The sequence below is a fragment of the Malaclemys terrapin genome, chromosome 1 (genome assembly GCF_027887155.1).
Source record: "Malaclemys terrapin pileata isolate rMalTer1 chromosome 1, rMalTer1.hap1, whole genome shotgun sequence".
NCBI classification, from domain to species: Eukaryota; Metazoa; Chordata; order Testudines; family Emydidae; genus Malaclemys; species Malaclemys terrapin.
The window spans coordinates 293,116,353-293,140,402 of record NC_071505.1 but is presented as its reverse complement, the minus strand read 5'-3'; the positions used below and the strand labels follow the sequence as shown (position 1 = coordinate 293,140,402).

The 24,050-nt window shown below is 44.5% G+C and overlaps 1 protein-coding gene and 4 non-coding genes across 5 annotated transcripts; 4 read left to right on the top strand and 1 right to left on the bottom strand.

Moving 5' to 3' along the window:
* Positions 1–2,440: 2,440 nt before the first annotated feature.
* On the bottom strand, positions 2,441–3,436 carry CBY2 (chibby family member 2). Its single transcript, XM_054038372.1, has one exon. It carries the CDS (start codon positions 3,434–3,436, stop codon positions 2,441–2,443), a length of 996 nt encoding a protein of 331 aa, XP_053894347.1.
* Positions 3,437–9,593: 6,157 nt separating this feature from the next.
* On the top strand, positions 9,594–9,675 carry TRNAT-GGU (transfer RNA threonine (anticodon GGU)). The gene has a single exon. It is a non-coding gene; the product is annotated as a tRNA-Thr (tRNA).
* A 1,679-nt stretch (positions 9,676–11,354) lies between these two features.
* On the top strand, positions 11,355–11,436 carry TRNAS-GCU (transfer RNA serine (anticodon GCU)). The gene has a single exon. It is a non-coding gene; the product is annotated as a tRNA-Ser (tRNA).
* A 1,700-nt stretch (positions 11,437–13,136) lies between these two features.
* Positions 13,137–13,218, top strand: TRNAS-GCU (transfer RNA serine (anticodon GCU)). Its single transcript has one exon. It is a non-coding gene; the product is annotated as a tRNA-Ser (tRNA).
* A 1,680-nt stretch (positions 13,219–14,898) lies between these two features.
* Positions 14,899–14,980, top strand: TRNAS-GCU (transfer RNA serine (anticodon GCU)). Its single transcript has one exon. It is a non-coding gene; the product is annotated as a tRNA-Ser (tRNA).
* The last annotated feature ends 9,070 nt before the right edge of the window (positions 14,981–24,050 follow it).

The following is a 24,050-nucleotide window of genomic DNA, read 5'->3' as shown; positions in this document are numbered from 1 at the left end:
ATCTGATGCGGTCCTGGGCTGGCAGGGCAGTCCCCTGTCAGCAGCGATGGCGGCTGTCTCATGCCACACCCCCCCCATCCCCTTCCCAGCACCAGCCAGTGCCCCAGAGCCTTGAGCACCAATGAGCATCCTGGAGCCCCCATCCTGATCACCAGCAGGCACCTTGGAGCTCCCCCAGTACCAGCGGGTGCCCCGGAGCCCCCCCCCAGTACCAGCAGGTGCCCCAGAGCTTCCCCTCCAGAGCAGCAGCTGCATCCCCGAAGTCTCCCAGAACACCAAAGACTTAGTCAGGGGTATATACTACAAGTCATGGACAGGTCACAGGGCCGTGAATTTTTGTTTATTGCCTGTGACCTGTCCATGATTTTTACTAAAAATATGCATGACTAAATCTTAGCCTTAATGATAAGAGGTAGAAATGGCATCTTTGTCATTACAACTGTAATGGCACTTTTCACAAGAAAAGGAATATTAGGTGTGAAGGCCGATTATATTCTGAATACACCTCTACCCCAATATAACGCTGTCCTCAGGAGCCAAAAAATCTTACAACATTATAGGTGAAACCGCATTATATTGAACTTGCTTTGATCCGCTGGAGCGCGCAGCCCCCCTCCCCCCCGAGCGCTGCTTTACCACATTATATCCGAATTTGTGTTATATTGGGTCGCGTTATATCGGGGTAGAGGTGTACCTAGATCTCTCTTGTCTCTTTGTTTGCGTATGGGAAGAATGACTGAAACTTTTCTGCAAACATTTAATTGAATTCTAAATAATTTTTGACTTTATGCATTTGCCAGCCTTTTCTTCTCTTTTCCACAAACATGTGTGAGTTTCTGATTTTTGTTGTTGTTGCATAGTTTGCTTAAATGTGATGGCTAGCTTGTACACAATGAACAGCTCAATCAGCTTTAGATATAGATCTTCTTCACTTCTGGTCCTGAACTATTAGGATAGTTTGAAAGCCCTTCTCCTCTAGCTCCTCACAGAAGATTGCATCAGAGAGAAGGTTCATTTACCATATCAATTCTTATAAAACTTTTTCCTCTAAAGAATCATAACATCCTGATATACTTGGGATATAGCACTGCTAGTCATTCAGGAACAGAATTATCCATTATCTGTACCTGCTGATTTTAAAATGTCTAACTTTAGTAGCTGCTGTTTAACATCCTCCCAAGATACTAATGGACTGAAAAGAGTGTTATCATCATTATATATTAAGACTACATCATCTGTTTTTTCCTAAAAACAGAACAGAAATATTTATTGAATATTTGTGCCTTTTCTGCATTATTATCGATAATTCTGTCATTTCCATGAAGTAATGAACCAATATCACTGTCGGGATTCTTTTTGTTCCTAATACACTTTAAAAATGCCTTCTGATTGTCCTTAAATCTGCTTGCCACTGATTTCTCCTAGTGTCCCTTTGCTTCTCTTATCAATATTTTATAATTCCTAGAGTCTGATATATATTCATTACTGTCAACTTCCCTTTCTTTCATTTTTTTTAGCTGCCTTTACTTCCCCTCTAAACCAGATCTTTTTTTTTTTTTTTTTTTTTACCAGTACAACCTACTTCCTTGATTATGAGATTGTGGCTTTTGGGGTATCTAGTAAAGTGTTGTTAAACAATTCTCAATTATAATTCACATTTTTCTGATTAATTTTTTCCTCCCAGCTGATTTGGCTCATAATTGTTTTCAGTTTTGTGAAAATGGCCCCTTTAGAGCATTCAGTGTGTGTGTGTATATATATATATTTTTTTTTTTTACTGGTTTTGACTTTATTCTGGTAGAACGTTATAAATGTGATCAAGTCATGATCACTTCTACCTATGTTACCATTAATTTTTAGTTCTGTGATCCATTCTTCATCGATCAAGACGAGGTCTTAGATAGAATTCCCTTGTGTTGGATGGAACACTTGAGTTAGGAAATGATCACCTATAATATATAGAAATTCTTGGAAGGGCCCTGATTTTCAGAAAGTGTTGAGCAGCCATCCTCTATAAAACAAGGCCCTTTAAGGCATCTCATGTTAGACACCCAGAATCACAAGCCACATTTAGGCCTTATTATTTATCCTTAGAATTACAGTTTTAAAAAAAAATCATTTGGTTGGTAATCCCATGATCTCCTAAGAGTTAAAATATATCAATCCCGAGCAGATGAAATTTTTGCTTATGTGAGGCTAGGAAATATGGCTGACCCAGCAACTTCATGACACACACCAATATGCATGTTATCAGAGGAGGAAACAAGAAGATAAAGATAGAGCAATACTTGCAAGTCTCAGAATAAAGCAATATTCCCCCATCTGTTTTTTCTGACTCTCCACCAGGACTTTATTAGAAACACGGAGAGAGCTTTTTCATCAAATGTGATCTAGCAGGACTTTAGCGCCAAGCTGCACATTTCTGCTTGTGGATACTCATTTACCAGCCCCTGTCTGGCTTCCTCATCTCATTACACTGCACAAGAGAAAGGGCATTAAGCTCCTTTTGCAGTATTTCCATCCGGGCCATAATCTCTGACATTGTTCCTTTCACTACAGTTAGCTGCAGCTTCATCGTATTGTTTTCTTCCCAGAAGACTTTGTTCTCTTCCTGAAGAACCTGGATTGCCTTTTTCTCTTCCAGAAGAGTCTGGTTCTCTTTTAGCAGGGCCTGGAGGGTTTGGTTTAGCTTCTGGACAGCCTGTAGAGCCACATTTTCCTCCTGGATGCCTGGGGAAGCCTTGTTCTCCTCCTGAACTGGGACAACTTTGCTTTCTTCCCAGATGTCCTGGACAGAATTACTCTTTTTCTGGAGGGCTGAGCCAGCCTTGCTCTCATCTTGGATTGGGTTGGCTTTGCTGTCCTCCTGGAAGGCAGGGACATCATCCTTGCTCTCCTCCTCGATTGGGGTGGCTTTGGTCTCCTTCGGGAAGACTGGGACAGCTTGGGTCTCCTTCTGGAAGACTGGGACAGCTTGGGTCTCCTCCCGGAGTACCTGTAAAGCCATATTCTTTTCCCGAACAACCTGAAGGGCCTTGTTCTCTTGTCTGACCTGGAAGCCTATGTTCCTTTCTCGGAAGATTGGGAAGGGCTTGTTCTCCTTCTGGAGAACCTGCTGGAGGGTCTCATCATAAATAACCTGGATGGCTTTGTTCTGTGTCCGGAGGCACTGGAGAGTTTTGTTCTCCTCCCGGAGGGCCTTGTTTTCAATCCGGAGGGCCTTGTTCTCTTCCCAGAGTGCTTTGTTCTCCTCCCAGAGAGTCCAGTCATTCTGCATCTTCTTGTTGTAATGTTTTTGTTGGGAAGCAAAAGGTGGCTGATTATAGGTCTCACTCACCCATTTGCCATCTACAAAAACAAATGTTTCATCACTTAGCTTGACCCGTGGGGGAATGTAATCCATATCTGGTTCTGCCCGTTGCATCTGGTGATTCATCAGATCAAAAGTAAATGTGGGCTGACTTAGCGAAGTGAAGAAGTCTGTGTGAAAAGATTTTCTTCAGTAATTATATAGTAGACTGTTTTTCTTAGCAAGGAGTAGATAGAAAGGGGTCTGTGGAGAAGCTCAGTCAGGACTGCTGGAATATGGAATACAAATAAACAGGATTAGTTATGAAGTTCAAAGACAGAACTGAACTCAGTTGACAAGGAATAAGTGAATTCTCAAAGTCTGTTCGTTGCTCAGCCTCTGTCAGAATGGTTGTGTTGGCTGAAAACAATTTTTCAGACACTGGCAAAACTAATACTACTATATCTACCAGCTTTTTTGTGCACAATACAGCTTCATCCTGACCATAGTTAAGGGGCTAAAAGACAGGACTCTAGCTCCTTATGCTATTTCATCCCCAGTCTATTCACAAGCAAATGTGTTATCAAATGTTATAGGTTTAGGCCCAATTTTCAAAAGTACCTTAGCAGGTTAGATGTCTGACTCCTATTGATATCAGTGGGAGTCAGGCACCTAACTTGCTTAGTGGGATTTTCAAAAGCACCTGTCTGCATTTTTATGCACCTAAATACCTTTGAAAATTCAGTCCTTGGTGCAGAAATTACTGGGTGAATTTCTGTGGCCTGTATTATGCAGGAGGTGAGACTGAATCAAAAAATGTATAAATCTCTGAAGAGGTAGAGCACAGAATGGTGCAACATGCACACATAAAATGACAAAAAACAGAACAAAAAAAAACACAGCACTGAACCACAGCACTGGCCTCTGGTTTTTCATAGATGATCCTCTTGCATGTTCTGCCACCATCTCAAGAATAGTCATTCTAAAAAAGAATTCCTTATGTTTCCTTCTGATCCCTCTTCATTCTGTTCCTTTGTTTGGATCCATTGGCAGTTCTACCTGTCTTCCTGTCCCCCAGACTTACAGTTTCGGTATTATATTTGACTCTTTAGTTTCCCCTCTCCCCAGATCTTGTTTCTTGCTAATAAGTCCTATTGCTTCTTTCTTTTTCTCATAACCAAAACTATGTTTCCTTACTACTCCCACTGCTTGACCACAATTTAAGCACAGAAACTTGAGACAATTCGCTCCTCCTTTTACTTTTCCTCCTTCACTTGGACCAAATTTTGCTGCTCATGTCACCTTCCTCTCGCAACTCTCCTTGTATCCACCAGCTGGCTTCCTGTCACTTACTGCATCCAATTCGGTCTATTCTGCTGGTGTGCAGGAGGAGAGCTTTTTTTTTCCTTTGCTTTGTCAGGCGGGAGTCCGAGCGGCTTTTTTGGGGGGGGGCGCTTTGGCAAAAATGGTAGAGCTGGTGCGGCAGGGGGTGCATATTCAAAAATTTTTTACTGATAGGGGTACGCGATCAAAAAAGTTTGGAGACCACTGTTCTAGCAGGTTGTCTCATGCGTTGCCAGACAGCCTCTCTTGATTCCTTCAAATTCCTCTGTGAAACCCACTTCTTCCAGGGATACTCCCTACCTTCTTCTAGTCTCCAAAACTTGGCACCTCCTCCTGATGAACTTTTTGTCTTATCTTATAAGCCATTTGGAGCAGGGAACATATCTCTGTGTATGTTTGTAAGTCACATATGGAGGACTCACTCAGTCTGGCTTAAGGCCCATCCAGTGCATCAGTTTACCTTCCATTTCACAAGTGGAGCTCTGTATTGACACAGATTTCACAAAGAATTCTGGCCAAGATTTTCAAAAGTGAGAGCCTAGAATTAGGTGCTTAACTCCATGTTGAGGCATCAGATATATAAATGGCCTCATTTTCAGAATTGTTCTACTCTCACAAATGCCACCAAAGTCAGTAGGAGCTAGGGCTGCTCGGCACCTCTGAAAACCTGTCCCATTTCTATTTTGGTGCCTGCATGTGGATTTAGGAACCTAATGTTAAGCATCCAAGTTTGAAAATGTTGGCCCTGGTTGTGTCCCTTTCCAGGAAGTTTCTAAAAATCACACATACCAACTGAGTTCTCTTTGCAATCAAGAAAAAGAAAATATGCTCATTTTTAGCTTTTCAGTGGTCCATACCGCTGCTTCCAGTGGGAATTGAGATCAGCAAAATTACCTTCTCCAAACTTGTCTTAATTTTTGAGAAAGAGCCCAAAGCGTGTGACCCTGGTCAAACCTGGGCTGTGGGACTAGTCATGTCTGGGTATTGCCAAGAAAATTCCCAGCACAAACTTTCATCATTTTGACTTAAGTCTGGGGAGAGTGAGTTAAACCACTTTTTAGGGAGAGGTGTTATTGTAGGCTTTAAAAACTTTACCTCAGCTAATTCTGACATAATTCTCTAGGCTTTACATTGTTGTTAACTGAAGCAATATAGTCAACTGCTCGTGATGCTGTCTGGGAATCAAAAGATCCTAATAATTTAGCTTCGTTCACATAATCTCTGTTATCTCCTTTTTCCCCTCCATTGGTTTCTCCTTCACTAAGACTATCCACAATTACTTCATAAATGACTGGAGTTTCTTTGACTTCTGAGGCTGCACCCTCTTTTTTCTAATAAGCGCTGGAATCTATTACTAATTCATATCTTTTCGATATATTATTTAATTTTCTTAACTTTGTACACTCCTCAATTTTCTTACTTAACCTCTTGTGTGCCTCAGCTAAGAGTTGAGTCTCTGCTTTTTGTCTAACTGATCATTTAGTAAGAATGCAGTGATCTCAATATCAGAGAGCAAAGATGGGGTCATTGATTCATGGCTAATTATTTATAGTGTAGCATAAACACATTTCTAAATTTCAGGGTGGATTCTCCTTCTCTGACAATTTTTAATTCAAGATCAGATATTTTTCTAAAAGATCTGCTCTATGAATTATTTGGGGGAAATTCTATGGCCTGTGTTATACAGGAGGGCACCTTAGATTATCACACTGGTCCATTCTGGCCTTGGAATCTAAAAATCTATGAATCTACTATATATTCTAAGCCTCCAAGTCAAATTCACTGCTATTCTTTCTGTCTCTCTCTCTGTGTCATTGATTGTCAATCCCTTTTACCCTGATTTCCAATCAGTAACTCCATGGAAATCAGGGTAAAACTGGAGTAACACAGTGATAAATCGGTCCCATGTAAAATGAGATTTGAAAAGAGATTGACAGAAAAGAGATTGACCAGAGAAATGAGTAATGACCAAAAAAGAGATTGACCAGAGTAATGTCATGTGGTGAACTATCTTTTCTCCCTTGCAGAGGCCTTTTAATTTCTCTTAATCTCAGTTATTATTTTCATTTAGCTCTGGATTAAACAATCCTATAAGCAGTTTGAGGGTACAGTTTGCATGAGCAAAGCTATCTAAAATCAAGTTGAATAGTATTCTTCAGTAGTAGCAGGTGCATCTGCTCACCTCTGTTTAAAAGATAAGTCTAGCAATGTCCTGTTTCTTTTCTCTTTATCTTCTCCAAACACGCAGTTGGTTTATAACTATAGGGCATCCAATGCTGAGGCCCAATGCCAGAAGCTGCCTCAGCCTCTTCCTCCTCAAAACTGATTTTCAACATGGCCCGAGACAGGACCATGGTTTTCAAACTGAGGCATGTAACAAGAAGGAAATGTGTCAGCCCCATTATGACACATCCAGAGTAACTGCACAATTGATGTAGGTGAAAAGCATCTGCTCCCCAGGCCTGTTAGACTTCAGCAGGATCTCAAGTGTTTCCCATCAAAAGTTTCCCAATACTGTACTGTATTCTCACTTAATCTCCATTGTTCCCACTACAATCTCTGAAGAATATCTGTTTTTTTTCCAGATCCATATGTGGGTTTTTTTAAATAGAAGATACCTCTTCTTCCTTATAACAAGTAGCTTATTCTCAAGCTCCTTCCTGAATCAAGTCCTTCTGTCTCCTTCTCACGTATAATCTTAGAAGCAGTTCAAATGAATTCTTTTTCCAGTATTTTGTTTTTAGAGAACACGATTTGTTCCATCCCAGAAATTCAAATTAGGTTCACTGCTGAATTGATACTGAAATTAACAAAACACCTTCCTCTTATCTGGTATGAGGCCTGGAGTAATTTTCCAAAATTAACATTGAGGTTGGTGGGGTTTTGTTTTTGTTTTTACTACAAATTAAAAGAGCTAGGATAAATCCTGTTAATAAGAAAATAGACTGCAGCGAGTATCCAGGCATTAAAGTTAATGACATTATCCAAAGCAGCTATTCGCACTTTCACATCTTTCCATTTTTAATGATTTCTTCCTGTTTCTTAATTGCTGCATCTTTAAAAGTAGAATTAAGTTTTTTCTAATTCGAGTGTTCCTAAATCACAAACACTAAAGTTAATTTCTTCTCAGGTGAAAATACTAAACTTAGCCTTAGCCCTAAGGTAATTGTGATTCTTTTGGAAAGTTCGAGGTAAATCCATTCAGCTATTTTTGAGTTATGCAAAGATGATAAACCTAGGTATACAACTTCTCACTGTAATTTCCCACACACACACTTCTATTTAATCTGAGACAACACTAAAGCATCACTAGTCACTATGGCAACTTCCTGGAGAGCATTCTGTTTACTTTCTAATTCAAGTATTCTACAGTGGAGAGCAGGAAAATCAGTTTCTTGCAGGGAGTTTGTCCTCGGATAGAAGGGGATTGAAGTTTGCTTACTGGTTGCAGGGAGCTTTAAGAAAGGTGATTGTTGAACTGGTGATCCTCCTCAACTCCTGGAAAACCAAGGGGGGTGCAATATACTAAAGCAGACCTTGGTAGAAAAGCTTAATGGCTCAGTAACTTACTAGAGCCAAAGTTAGTGAAGATCAGAACAATCCAGTAATAAGTACTAATCCAATGAGAAAAATCCGATTCTTCTGAATTAGTAATTACTGCTAGGAGTAAAGTTTGTGGTTTATGTTTTTCTTTTCTTAATTTTTCAAAATTAATCGCAGTTTTGATTGCACAGTTAGTACTAAATGTTGTTACCTTTTCTTGAATATTCCATTCTTTCTAGGGTTACCATACATCCTCTTTTTCCCGGACATGTCCGGCTTTTCAGCAGTCAAATCCCCGTCCGGGGGGAATTGCCAAAAAGCCGAACATGTCCGGGAAAATGGCGGCTCTGCTCCTCCCCGACTCTTCGGCTCTGTTTAAGAGCCGGGCTGCCCAAGCACTACCGGCTTCAGGCAGCCCCCGTGCCTCCAGACCCTGCGCCCCCAGCCGGGCACTTCCCCTCCCGGGCTCCGGCGGTGCAGGGTCCCACTGAAGCATTTATCCCACTGAAGTATTTATAGAGAACAATCATACCCTCGCCCCAGTCTTCATTTTTTTAGGCTAAACAAGCCAAGATCTTTCTGTCTCCTCCTGTAAGACAGTTTCTCCATTTCTCTGATCATCCTTCCAGCCCTTCTCTAACCTGTTCGGATTTCAAATCATCTTTGTTAAACATGGCAGATCAGAATTGCTCCCAGTATTCCAGATGAGGTGTGCTAATAACACTTCCCCATTTCTACTAGAAGTACCATGGCTAATGCATCCAAAGAGTCAATTAGAGTTTTTCACAGCTTTATCACATTGGCAGCTCATAGTCATCAACTAATACACCCAGGTCTCACTCCAGCTATGTCAATTACAACAGAGAACTTCCTAGGACTTTTCACTTTACACTAGCACTGTTAATTAAAGATTAATTCGGAGCACAATCGATGGGTTCTTTTTTAAATGAGCTAATCCCACTAGAAAAACGCAAGAACCTGGAATCCTGAACCCAAAAGCTCTCCAGCTGGCAGAAAAGCAAGAAACCCAACGACAGAGTTATATAGGTTTTATTTTAAGTGCAGATATGTTAAAAAAAAAACCCTCATTTGTAAGTAAAGAGCTGTTTGAAAGGGAAGCTTGGTCTCTGGGAAGTGAAGTTAGGTGAGATGTCTGTTAAGGCAAAGCTCTTTCAACTAGGAAGAGAAGGGAAAGCCAGCTCCTTGTACTTCTGTGGAAGGGCCTGGGCAAGAGGTGACCCCAGCTCTCACAGCACACCCAAGCGGGACAATGCCACAGTGCCTCTCAGATGGGCCAGCCAGGTCTCCCGTCAGGCTCGAAAGAAGAGGAATCTCACAACAGGCCTCAGCGCTACTGGCAAGCACACAGTCTTTGACTGACACTTCTTCTCCAGTGTCCAGGGCCAGCCTTTCAGCTGACGAGGTGGCCGAGAGGTTAAGGCGATGGACTGGTAATCCATTGTGCTCTCCACGTGTGGGTTCAAATCCCACCTTCTTCGTTGGCCTGGCCTTCCCTTCCCATTTTGGCTATGGGGTCCAACCTCTGCCCGTTGCTGCCCAAGCCACTCCTAGAATGAACACGAGAAGCCCACCTGCCAGGAAAGTGGATCCTTGGGCCCCTAAGAGCGTCCCAGTGCCAGAAGGAGTAGGGGCTCGCTGGCCTGAGGAAACAAGTTCCAGACCAATTCAGACGCACTATGCTTTCAATCTGCATCTTAATGGTGTCCCGGAATGTTTCCTTGAAAAACCGAGAACTCCCTGATTCTTGCCCACTGCTGTACACCCCCGGTGTGTATGAAGAGTTCTGGCTAGAGGCTGGAACGATGACTGCAATGTCTTGAAGCCAGGCATGTCATGGGGAGTTGGGAAAAGAGGTCTGCCCTAGGCAAAGGAAACCGTTTGCTTCTCTGAGCAGCCCACTCGTCAGGCAGAGAGAATCAAGGGTCACTGACGTAGGAGGTAGAGAAAGCTCTCAAGCTAACAAGCAGAAGAGGAGAAGAGAGCACGGCGTCTCCACCCAGCAGGAGAGAGAAGCTTGGTCTGGGTTTTACTTTACATTGCCAAGGCTGGATGGTCTAGAAAGACGGGGGTGTGAACTTCAAGTCATAAAGAATTGACTCAACTGATTGTATCAAATAGGACTGTAGTCTGAAAGGGTATTGAGCAAGGTCTTTTCTGGAAGCCTCTCCACACTGCTGATGAATATCCTGGTGAAATGGAGGTCTTAAGACTAGCTGAGGAATTAGGAAGACTCCCTGATCTTCTGCTTTACAGTCTGGGAGCAAAGCAAGGGAGACGCAGGCTTTCCCCCCCCCCCACCCCAAACACGAGGGGAGGCAGCTAGCTCCCTGTCTCCAAAGAAATGGAGTAAGGGGGGAGCAAAAGCAAGGGAAGCCTCGTTTCCATAGAAATCAGCAGGGGGTTGGGAAGCGCATAGGAAGGGAAGAAGAGCAGAAGGTCATCTGCCCCTTGAAAGAAGGTCCTGGAACTTTGGAGGAGAGAAGCCATCTTTGGCATCCATCACTAGACAGCCACAAGGCTCCAGAGCGCTTGCAAGCTGAGCCCTTCCAGCAAGGGCCTGGGCAAGAGGTGACTCCAGCTCTCACAGCACTCCCAAGCGGGACAATGCCACAGTGCCTCTCGGACGGGCCAGACGGGTCTCCCGTCAGGCTCGAAAGAAGAGGAATCTCACAACAGGCCTCAACGCTACTGGCAAGCGCAGAGGCTTTGACTGACACTTCTTCTCCAGCTGGCTTGGGTGCCTGGCTTTGGCTGCCAAAGGACGGCAGACTTCGACGTCCTGCTTGGCTGAATGGTAAAACCCTAGGACCGCTCCTCCGACAGACCGCTTAGAAGGGAACCTTGGTCTCGAACCTTCCCTTCTTTCTTATGGGCTTTGGAGGGTCAGATTACGGAGTTACTGCTCTGGGCCTTTTCTCCCTCTCCCGAGGACGCTTCGAGGCACCAAAGCAAGAGAAAGACCTTACACAGCCGTGGGCCCAGCAGGTTTGCGCCAGCTGGGACGCGAATCCGGCTCGCAGGAATGGGAATCCTGCATGATGCCTCTACACCACCGGCGCGCTGGCAGCCTACCCTTCCTAAGGCGTCTCATTCTGTGTCGGGCGGCCAGCGTCGGCCAATCCAAGGAGAGCCAGTGTCCAGGGCCTGCCTTTCAGCTGACGAGGTGGCCGAGAGGTTAAGGCGATGGACTGCTAATCCATTGTGCTCTGCACGCGTGGGTTCGAATCCCACCTTCGTCGTTGGCCTGACCTGGCCTTCCCTTCCCTTCCCATTTTGGCTACGGGGTCCTTCCTCCAGGCAACCTCTGCCCGTTGCTGCCCAAGCCACTCCTAGAATGAACACGAGAAGCCCACCTGCCAGGAAAGTGGATCCTTGGGCCCCTAAGAGCGTCCCAGTGCCAGAAGGAGTAGGGGCTCGCTGGCCTGAGGAAACAAGTTCCAGACCAATTCAGACGCACTATGCTTTCAATCTGCATCTTAACGGTGTCCTGGAATGTTTCCTTGAAAAACCGAGAAGTCCCTGATTCTTGTCCGCTGCTGTACGCCCCCGGTGTGTATGAAGAGTTCTGGCTAAAGGCTGGAACGATGACTGCAATGTCTTGAAGCCATGCGTGTCATGGGGAGTTGGGAAAAGAGGTCTGCCCTAGGCAAAGGAAACCGTTTGCTTCTCTGAGCAGCCTGCTCGTCAGGCAGAGAGAATCAAGGATCATTGATGTAGGAGGTAGAGAAAGCTCTCAAGCTAACAAGCAGAAGAGGAGAAGAGAGCACGGCATCTCCACCCAGCAGGAGAGAGAAGCTTGGTCTGGGTTTTACTTTACATTGCCAAGGCTGGATGGTCTAGAAAGACGGGGGTGGGGGGGTGAACTTCAAGTCATAAAGAATTGACTCAACTGATTGTATCAGATAGGACTGTAGTCTGAAAGGGTATTGAGCAAGGTCTTTTCTGCAAGCCTCTCCACACTGCTGATGAATATCCTGGTGAAATGGAGGTCTTAAGACTAGCTGAGGAATTAGGAAGACTCCCTGATCTTCTGCTTTACAGTCTGGGAGCAAAGCAAGGGAGACGCAGGCTTCCCTGCCCCTAAACAGGAGGGGAGGCAGCTAGCTCCCTGTCTCCAAAGAAATGGAGTAAGGAGGGAACAAAAGCAAGGGAAGCCTCATTTCCATAGAAATCGGCAGGGGGTTGGGAAGCGCAGAGGAAGGGAAGAAGAGCAGAAGGTCATCCTGCCCCTTGAAAGAAGGTCCTGGAACTTTGGAGGAGAGAAGCCATCTTTGGCATCCATCACTAGACAGCCACAAGTCGCCAGAGCGCTTGCAAGCTGAGCCCTTCCAGCAAGGGCCTGGGCAAGAGGTGACCCCAGCTCTCACAGCACTCCCAAGCGGGACAATGCCACAGTGCCTCTCGGACGGGCCAGACGGGTCTTCTGTCAGGCTCAAAAGAAGAGGAATCTCACAACAGGCCTCAGCGCTACTGGCAAGCGCACAGGCTTTGACTGACACTTCTTCTCCAGCTGGCTTGGGTGCCTGGCTTTGGCTGCCATAGGAAGGCAGGGACCTCGACGTCCTGCTTGGCTGAATGGTAAAACCCTAGGACCACTCCTCCGACAGGCCGCTTAGAAGTGAACCTTGGTCTCGAGCCTTCCTTCTTTTTTATGGGGGTTGGGGGGTCAGATTACGGAGTTACTGCTCTGGGCCTTTTCTCCCTCTCCCGAGGACGCTTCGAGGCACCAAAGCAAGAGAAAGACCTTACACAGCCGTGGGCCCAGCAGGTTTGCGCCAGCTGGGACGCGAATCCGGCTCGCAGGAATGGGAATCCTGCATGATGCCTCTACACCACCAGCTCGCTGGCAGCCTACCCTTCCTAAGGCATCTCATTCTGTGTCGGGCGGCCAGCGTCGGCCAATCCAGGAGAGCCAGTGTCCAGGGCTTGCCTTTCAGCTGACAAGGTGGCCGAGAGGTTAAGGCGATGGACTGCTAATCCATTGTGCTCTGCACGCGTGGGTTCGATTCCCACCTTCGTCGTTGGCTTGGCCTGGCCTTCCCTTCCCATTTTGGCTACAGGGTCCTTCCTCCGGGCAACCGCTGCCCAAGCCACTCCTAGAATGAACACGAGAAGCCCACCTGCCAGGAAAGTGAATCCTTGGGCTCCTAAGAGAGTGCCAGAAGGAGTAGGGGCTCACTCGCCTGAGGAAACAAGTTCCAGACCAATTCAGATGTACTATGCTTTCAATCTGCATCTTAACGGTGTCCCGGAATGTTTCCTTGAAAAACCAAGAAGTCCTTGATTCTTGCCCGCTGCTGTACGCCCCTGGTGTGTATGAAGAGTTCTGGCTAGAGGCTGGAACAATGACTGCAATGTCTTGAAGCCAGGCATCTCATAGGGAGTTGGGAAAAGAGGTCTGCCCTAGGCAAAGGAAACCGTTTGCTTCTCTGAGCAGCCCGCTTGTCAGGCAGAGAGAATCAAGGGTTATTGACATAGGTGGTAGAGAAAGCTCTCAAGCTAACAAGCAGAAGAGGAGAAGAGAGCACACGTCTCCACCCAGCAGGAGAGAGAAGCTTGGTCTGGGTTATACTTTACATTGCCAAGGCTGGCTGGTCTAGAAAGATGGGGGTGTGAACTTCAAGTCATAAAGAATTGACTCAACTGATTGTATCAGATAAGACTGTAGTCTGAAAGGCTATTGAGCAAGGTCTTTTCTGGAAGCCTCTCCACACTGCTGATGAATATCCTGGTGAAATGGAGGTCTTAAGACTAGCTGAGGAATTAGGAAGACTCCCTGATCTTCTGCTTTACAGTCTGGGAGCAAAGCAAGGGAGACGCAGGCTTTCCCCCCACCCCAAACAGGAGGGGAGGCAGCTAGCTCCCTGTCTCCAAAGAAATGGAGTAAGGGGGGAGCAAAAGCAAGGGAAGCCTCGTTTCCATAGAAATCAGCTGGGGGGTTGGGAAGCGCAGAGGAAGGGAAGAAGAGCAGAAGGTCATCCTGCCCCTTGAAAGAAGGTCCTGGAACTTTGGAGGAGAGAAGACATCTTTGGCATCCATCACTAGACAGCCACAAGGTGCCAGGGCTCTTGCAAGCTGAGCCCTTCCAGCAAGGGCCTGGGCAAGAGGTGACCCCAGCTCTCACAGCACTCCCAAGCGGGACAATGCCACAGTGCCTCTCAGACGGGCCAGATGGGTCTCCCGTCAGGCTCGAAAGAAGAGGAATCTCACAACAGGCCTCAGCGCTACTGGCAAGCGCACAGGCTTTGACTGACACTTCTTCTCCAGCTGGCTTGGGTGCCTGGCTTTGGCTGCCATAGGACGGCAGGGACCTCGACGTCCTGCTTGGCTGAATGGTAAAACCCTAGGACCGCTCCTCCGACAGGCCGCTTAGAAGTGAACCTTGGTCTCGAGCCTTCCCTTCTTTTTTATGGGGGGTGGGGGGGGTCAGATTACGGAGTTACTGCTCTGGGCCTTTTCTCCCTCTCCCGAGGACGCTTCGAGGCACCAAAGCAAGAGAAAAACCTTACACGGCCGAAGGGCCCAGCAGGTTTGCGCCAGCTGGGACGCGAATCCGGCTCGCAGGAATGAGAATCCTGCATGATGCCTCTACACCACCGGCGCGCTGGCAGCCTACCCTTCCTAAGGTGTCTCATTCTGCGTCGGGTGGCCAGCGTTGGCCAATCCAAGGAGAGCCAGTGTCTAGGGCCTGCCTTTCAGCTGATGAGGTGGCTGAGAGGTTAAGGCGATGGACTGCTAATCCATTGTGCTCTGCATGCGTGGGTTTGAATCCCACCTTCGTTGTTGGCCTTCCCTTCCCATTTTGGCTACGGGGTCCTTCCTCCAGGCAACCTCTACCGATTGCTGCCCAAGCCACTCCTAGAATGAACACGAGAAGCCCACCTGCCAGGAAAGTGGATCCTTGGGCTGGAACGATGACTTTGATGTCTTGAAGCCAGGCGTGTCGGGAAGAGAGGTGAGGTCTGCCCTTGGCGAAGGAAACCGTTTACTTCTCTGCACAGTTATCTTTGGCACCACACTTCTGTGCCTATTTCCTCACCTATGCAATGGGTATAATAATACTTACTCATCAGAAGTGTTGTGAAGATTATTTAGTTCACATTTGTAAAGTGCTTCGAAAATGCAAATCACCATGATTGATAAGTGCTACACTCTACTTCTGTTTATCCTCTGTGGTGTGAAATATACTGTGTTCACAAGCTGAGGAAAAATGTTTGATGTCTACTATGGCGTGACCCGTCTTTCAGAGATTTCCCTGTTTGTGCTGTTACATCCCAGATCTTGTACTCATGGCAACAAATTCACTGCTGTGCTATCAGGTGTATATAAATAGGACATGAAAATTAAACTCCTTAGACTTTCTATCTCTTCAGTCTTCAGGTAGGAATGACTTTTAGTTTCTAGCAAGTTGGCCTTGGTTAATATTTCCTTCAGTCACTGATCTTTATTTTAATCAGGAATGGGGGAAATAGATACTAGATTTATGTTTAATATCTTCCTATGCCCTCAGCACATCTTGAGCAGTAACTTGTCTCACTTTCTGCCTGCTCCGCTGCAGCCCCTTTAGAGCACTGGGTGCCCCCAGGAGACTAGAGCTGGAGCAGCCCCTGCACATCCTGAGATAGGGGTTGCAGTTCAGTCTGGACTGCACAGAGGCTGCACAAGGTGCCTGACACTTGAATGCTGTTCTCTGTTAGTTAAATGGGGTCCTCTGGCCAGAACTGTGAAAATTGTGAACAGAAGGAAGTAGCTGAGATTCTCAGAGATCAAGGCAGGCAATGCACATACAGGGTCTAACTGAGACCTGCCTGAACCTCACTGAAGCACACCCACTTACAGCAGGTCTGAATTTGGCCCACATTCTGAATACAGGGATCCTGCCTAAGAAGCAACCAGGGCCGGCGGAACAGGTATCAGTGGGTTGATGAGGAATGTCATCAGTTCCAGTTTTGATTGACATTGAGAAAATTGAGGTTTCAGTTTATTAAGAAACCCCTAATAGTGATTTATGTGAGCCTGTACATTCTAAATTTTAAAATAATCAAATTAGCTCAGTGTGTAATCCTCTCTATTAATTATCCATTAGCTACTTCTTAATTAAAATGGAACACTTATCAAACAACATGTGATGGCCACACAGTACTAATTTAATTCATTATCCAACCAGTTCCAGAAATAATAAGGACCAGGTTTACTAAAATCTAACAATTTAGTTTTATCCAAGCTATAAAACTGACTGAGCTAAAGAGGCCTTAAAATTTAGTCTCACTAGGATTTACTAGACAACATACTGTAAACAGTGCTACTTCTAATAGTGTTAAGCAAAGAAACATGAAGACAAACATTACAAACCTATGAAAGTACTGAAATAGCACAATTAAATGACAACACATGATGGAAACCTCCCAAAAAAGAGACTCCTGTTATTTAGATGAACAGGCACTCTTAATTCTAGTATCTCCTGATTTTTGAGTTTGACTTTGCAACCTTAACATTCTTTTAAAGTAGGGTTTGGTTTGGTTTTTTTTAATGTAATTTCCTACGTATTGGGAAAAGCAAAATGAAAACACAGCTATTCCATCATATTGACACCCACATAGGTTTAGACCCTTGAACCACAGCCAGACCTTTACTACTTCAGGTAACAGGGTAGCTGGTAGCAGCAATAGGCTGTTGTCCTTTATGTGAAATAGCATTATAGAGGAAAGAGATGACAGTTTACCAATGGGTTTCACAGCTATTGGCTAACTGCAGAGGAATGTTCAGACTCAGGAATCAATTGGGTTCAATTCCAAGTTCTGGAAGGGAGTGTTCTCCAGTAGATATAGACCCTGCTGCTCTGTCCCCATGGCCTGTCCCCCTCATCACCCCCCCAGTGCCTATCCTCATTCTCTCCCTCCAGCTTCTGTCCCCTTTGATGCTATCTACTCAGCTTCCATCCCCTCTTCCTGTTCTGTCACCTCACCGCTCTGCTCTTCACCCCTCTATGTTTGAGTCGGGCTACATGGAGTGCCTGGCATGCCCGCTGTGCGGAGGGAGCAGTTAGAACACCAGAGAAACAGCCTCCCTACTCTCAGTTGCAGTGATTGGTACCACAGCTTGAGCATTCAGCCTCCCAGAGGAACAATTGCAGGGGCAATCCTGCTCAGTGCCTGCAGCTCCAGGATGGAGCACGCTTGGTAGCTCTGTGGGGATGGTACATGCCAAATCTAGTCAGTATGTAGGAGCTGTGTGGGGCTGGAGCATCCTCTGTACAGATGGAATCTTCAGAAAATGTCGAGACCAAACTCGAATAAACCTCTACTGAGCATGTGCTATATGAGAGTTTCAAAGGCTTATACCTTGGGCAGATTTCCACACACCTAATAAAAATTACATCTCTGACACTAGGGCAACCCCCCACCAAATTATAAATCCCTGCTCCAGGGTATGGAGATGCTAGAGCAGGGGTCGGCAACGTTTGGCACGCGGCTCGCCAGGGTAAGCACCCTAGCAGGCCGGGCCAATTTATTTACCTGCTGACGCGGCAGGTTCGGCCGATCGCAGCCCCCACTGGCCGCGGTTCGCCGTCCCGGGCCAATGGGGGCGGTGGGAAGCCGCAGCCAGCACATCCCTCGCCTGCGCCCCTTCCCGCCGCTCCCATTGGCCCGGGATGGCGAACCGCGGCCAGTGGGGGCTGGGATCGGCCGAACCTGCCGCGTCAGCAGGTAAATAAACTGGCCCGGCCCACTAGGGTGCTTACCCTGCCGAGCCGCGTGCCAAACGTTGCCGACCCCTGTGCTAGAGCATCTCCATGGAACAGCTGAGAATTTTTTAGCAGGGTCAAAACAACATATTGTTCTCTAACATCATGCTTGGAAATGGCTGAGCTATTTTAGTTGATATGGGGAAAAAAATATCAGCCTGAGGCAGACATCAGGCCTGGTAAATCTCAGCCCAAATGATTAAAGTTTTTGGCAAAGTTTTATGCAACTGAACACAGGGAGTTATGATGGAAATTGTTAGGCAATCTGATCTATAGATGACACTACCAGCTCCACCTACACTGAAATGAATTGACCGTGATTTCAGTTCTCTTTAACTGACATGAGAATATGAACGTATCCCCCTAGTCTCACGTGATGCTTTGGTTTTTGTTCTGTGTCCATCTCCTTGTTGAAATAAATCACCAAAATGGAGGTTTATGAATTTCTTACCGGTATTGTTATTAAAGTATGGAGAGTGATACATGCTCACCAGTGCCTTTTGAAACATGGTGTTTCTTCCATAGTTCACAAGATGCTGGAATATTTCATGGCCATAATCACTTCCAATGTCTGGGGCACTCCATATTATGGGGTATATGTGGAGGAGGGTCCCTCTTTCTCTGTTTTCATCTCCTTCAACCTCTGCCTTAGGATCTGACCTACGTAGGATCTGATTCCTCGTTGCCTCATTTATCACCTTGTTCTTCCCCGACTCCATGTTTCTCTCAATGCTGTCTCATACTCCTCGAATAGCTTATTTATACTGCACAGGCCAAATGCCCACTCTCTTATCCTTCAACAAATTACTGAACAGCCTCTTATTCTGAGACTCATTCATGCTGCAATGGGCACATCCCATTCTGTAATATTCCATTCTGTTTTGTAACGTTCTTGTAACACCATCAATATCATAGTATCTGACAGCCTTCCAGAATTTCCCCATCTGTTTTTCACTATACCTGTGTGGGCCAGATATTTAGAAGACCTCAAGTGCTATATAAGCAGGGAAATCTCTAATAAGTGGTCACAGACAATCCTGACAGTGCCAACAGTGTGTAGTAGAGCAGCAGATGGCATTGCTGCCCCTATAAAATGCTACAGATGCCTAAAGACATGGCAAATGTAGGCTTCCATCAAAAAAACCTGTACCCAACTACAACCTACAGGGGCATGCAGTTGCCTTTACAGAAGTAACTCTGGAAAGGCAGAGAAACCATTTCATCTACATCTGTTGCCCTTCTCATTGCAATTTCTGCACTGAATGTAGCACATGGTTTGCCTGGATGAGAGAGTAGGACTGGAACCACCCACATCTTTCCTACTAATCCAATCACAGTGAAGGTGATTCAGCAATGCAACGTATGTACAGTTGGCCCTGATCCTTAACTGAGGCTGCTAGGTGCTAGTACAATATACATTAATCATTAATAATAAGATTATAGGTCCTTTGGGGCAGATAACAATTGCCTACTGCTAGATGGTATCATGTACGTTTGCAGTGCCAGATACATGAATAATAACACAGTAAAAATGAATATAGAATAACAACAAAAATGTGAGATGACTCCAAACTCTTCAGCTGTCATTGGTTTACCCCCTGACTGCCTTTTTAATGCTTGCATTGGTTTGATGAGGCCAAAGTATACCTTGCTCCAATGAACGCAGTTTTAACACCTGTTCAGCCCATGCTTCAGACTGCTTGGAAATTCTTTCTTGAATCCCATGGTGGTGCTTTTTTAATGGCATGCAGGAAAAATAGAGAGATTTCAACAATAAGAGAATAAACATTTGGGCCCCAGTTACCATTATCAGCAGTTGCACAAGCAATTTTGGAAAGATTATCTAATTCTGAAGAAGGCTTTGCAGCCAGAAAAGCTGCCGTTCTTAGTCATTTCCTTCGATCTTTAACTTATTAAGTTTAACCATTGACGCCTATGGCCCAGATCCCCAAAAGTATATATGCTCCTAACTTCCATTGATTTCATCTTTCATTTACCTTTGAGACTCTTGCCCTATGTAACTAGAGGTTGCAAAAGGAATATTTTATAAATGGAATGTAGTAATTGCAACTCCTACTAAATTACCTATAGAACATCTATACAAAATACCCACCCCACTTGGGTGACACTCAGAAAAACAACTGGAGCTCCAATAACAGGAGGCAAGCTATACAATGAGCTAGAAATAGATTAAATAGTTTTCACATGCAGCAGGAGGAAATCATTAACATTAATGTAGTCATAAAGCAACATCTGCTGGCATAATATAGCGAACCTTCACTTACTACCAATTAACACTCAAATAATAAAAAATTTCCCACTTCCCTCCCCACAAGCAATAACATGTTTTCTGCTAAGCATTATTAATTATAATGGGCCTGATTCTGCTACCCTTTCTCACCTTACTCCATGAGCAGCCTCATCAGTGGGACTTTTTGCATAGTCAGATATATCTCAACATGAGTAAAGGTGGAAGAAGTGACCCCGATAATCTATTGTCCTTGTTGTTTCTTACCCCTCCAATAGAGAAACTGCACATACAACATCTACAAAACCAAAATCTCATTGTGGTAAATAAAAACAATTCACTGAAGAAGTTTCATTATTTTTTCCTTTGATGACTCAGGCCCAATTCCTGACCAGGCAAGCAAAGGTTAAGGTAAAGAGTTTGCATGAGGAAACTATGTGAGGGGGTTGGAAGAGAAAGAATCCTCACTCCCCCAGCTAGTGTGACCAGACAGCAAGTGTGAAAAATTGGGACGGGGGTGGGGGCTAATAGGCATCTATATAAGATAAAGCCCCAAATATCGGGAGTGTCCCTATAAAATCAGGAAATCTGGTTACCCTCCCGCCACTAGCACTGTAACTTCTCTTTCACTTGTCCAGTAATGAAGCTGGGATGTGACCACTACTAAAGTATATGGAATGAGTAGAAGAGCTGACTTGCTGTAGCTCCTAAGCTCTGTGGCCAAATGGATTCATGTTGTGCAGGACCCACTGGCCACCCTTGACATTCCCACATTGTTTCCTCTGCACAAGATATGGAGTCCCATCATAGTGATCTTCTCCGCAGCATGCAAGTGATGCCAAGAGACCCTGTGCAGGGACTTCTGTTGTTTTGGCCCCCTAGTGCAGAAGACCCGTAACTTTGAAGCTCCTTTTAGCCATGGAACTGTGCTCAGGATTTGGACTTTAGCTTTAGTGTGCAATGGAAAGAGACAGCGCTGTGATTGAATGCACCCCTGTATTCACACCCTACACACTATTGTAATAATCTTTGTACAAAATATGCCTTGTGAGGTATCATTTGAAAACTAATATCTTACTCATCAATAATAGCATGATGAAATGTGTGTAGTAACATTATATGTAAAGTTATAAACGTATGCGAAAATTAGGTCTGAAATGTGCTAACCAGACAAGTCTGGATAAACTAGTTTCTCAAAGACAAAGGACAAGTTGATGCCTCTAGCAGGTGACATCAAAGCTGATGGGAAATCACCTCTCAAATGACCATTCTTTTTGGCAAGGAAGGGGAGTAGGAACAGATCTGCATCTTAGCAAAGCATTGTGAGGCGCTCCAGGTTGCAGGGCAAGGGTGACACAGCCCCTCACTGGTCTGGAGTGCACCCCGGAAGCTCTGCCAAGTCCCTCTGTGCAGGGGCCTCCATTGCTTTGGCCCCCTACCAAAACTTTGAAGCTGCTTTTAGCCACATAAGTGTCCTCAGGATTTGGACTTTAGTATGCAATGGAAAGAGACAGTGCTATGTGGATTAGAGTGCTACATGAATTAAAAAAGTGGGCCTTAACTGTCTGGAATATCAAAGCAAAGTGTGTTTGTAGCCTCAACACAGACACTAGCAGATTGTCCACATTAGAAACCATCAGACATTACTTATCAACAAAATTAGTAACCTGTACCAATCAGAACAAGCTGTGATAGAAATAGATCTAATCAGCTTTCACCTGAAAAAAATGCTACTTTATCTCATACAGTTTGTAGGAAGAAGCAAAGCAATAGAAATATATTGTGTCACAGTGGTCATGAAAATAATGTAAATGATCATTCTTATTACTATTTAACATTGATATTGCAATAGTGCCTAGAGGCCAGCCAGGTCAGGGACCCACTGTGGTAGACGTTGTATAAACATATAGTAAATGATAGTTTTTCATGATCCATGTGGAACCTTGCCATTTCCTATCTTTTAAGTGGAAAATTACGTCTGCACAAACATAGATTTTTGTATGAACAGTTTATTATTGATGGACTATTTTTATTGCAGTAGTTCCTGGGAGCCTCTGCATAGACCAGGACCCTATTGTGCTAGATGGTGGATAAACACAGAGAAAAAAGATAGTCCCTGTCCCAGAGAGCTTACAGAGAATAATAATTTAGCATCCAAAGTCACACAGAATGCATTGGTACCAACATTTTTCTTCTGAAAGGATGCACAACTACTTACATGTGTGCATTACTTTCATATTTATAGACATGGTTAAACTGATTCGCAAATAGTGGTTGCCAAAACTTCAGCAGTTACAAAAATTGCTTGGCAAACTTTCTCTAGAAAATAGGAAAGTCCTTTAAGTGTTTGGTCCTTTAAGTGTTATTATTTCTGGGGTTTGCTGCTTTGCCTTTTAACTTTCTCTTTAACTAACAGGAAATCTGGATACTTTTTTCCTGCTTCTAGCTAAGATTTGTACCTGATATTAACAGGTGGTGGAAGGCCAAAACAGAGGAGGTTATTCCAAAAACCCCTGCAGCCTCATATGGAACAAACCAAACCAAGTCCTGTCATAATCTTATAGACCAGGTGCAAGTTGGCAGCTTAAGTTCACTCACCTTTTGCCCCGAAGTTGATTAATTTCTGCAAGTCTCATACCAAGTACTGACGAATGACAGAAAAAGCTATTCCTATAGTTATTGCACTAGTTTTGGCAGGGCACCTTCATCTTTGTTGCCATGCCTGATAGATCAAAAATATCATCATCATCTGTATTGTACAGTCTCATTGTCAGAGTTCAGTATTGCTGACCCCAAGCACTCAAAAATCATGAGTCAGCCTGCCCCAAAATCATGAAATTGTGATAAATTAATTAATTAATTGATTGATTGATTCTTTTTATTTGCCTTCTGGTTTCTGAGTCATATTTTCAAGCTTTTCTTCACAACCATGAAGGCTAGAAACTTACATTTTTTTTTTTAGGGGGGAGGGATAGCTCAGTGGCTTGAGCATTAGCCTGCTAAAGCTAGGGTTGTGAGTTCAATCTTTGAGGGGGCCACTTAAGGAGCTGGGGCAAAATCAGTACTTGGTCCTGCTAGTGAAGGCAGGGGGCTGGACTCAATGACCTTGCAAGGTCCCTTCCAGTTCTAGGAGATAGAATATCTCTATTAATTTAAAAAAAAATTATGATTTTCTTACAATCACATGATTCCAGGATCTGGGGCATCAAATAAATCACCATGAGAGTTGTTGAGAGATAAAGTGGGCTGTAGTCCACGAAAGCTTATGCTCTAATAAATTTGTTAGTCTCTAAGGTGCCACAAGTACTCCTGTTCTTCTTTTTGCGAAAGTCAGAAGAGTTGACAGTACTGAAAGTTGTACTGGAAGGTATGTGAAGATGTAGAAAATGATTGCCTCTGTCTTGCATGTCAGATTTATAATTTCAGTATGAAATGATAAGCCTGTTTTTTGTAATTTCCTTCTAAAATGGTACTTTATAAAGGAGCTAAAAGCCATTGAAATATTAATGGAAAATTCCTTCCAGAAAGAAGGCAAAGTGTTGTCCTGTTTTGAAAGGGACTCTGTAAAAGTGTCACCATGGACTTCCACATTTCCTGTGTCTCAATGAGTCATGTATTAAATTTGCTCTATTTGCAAGTAAAAGAGAATTTTTTTTTTCAATTTTTTTTCTTTTGAAAACCATTTATTTTTATTTTCTCTATTTCATCAGGAATAAAAATATGACTGGTTAAATGACAAGCTTCTGGGAATACAAACAAGCATGTGGGGAGATTTGTAACAGAGGTGAGATACTGGTGAGCAATCGGAATATTGTTAACAATTCTGTTGATGAGCCGGAATGGAATCCAGCTCACTCTTC

What these genes read in the sequence shown, in the direction of transcription:
- CBY2 (XM_054038372.1), bottom strand. Translation starts at nt 3,436, where the DNA reads ATGAATCACCAGATGCAACGGGCAGAACCAGATATGGATTACATTCCC.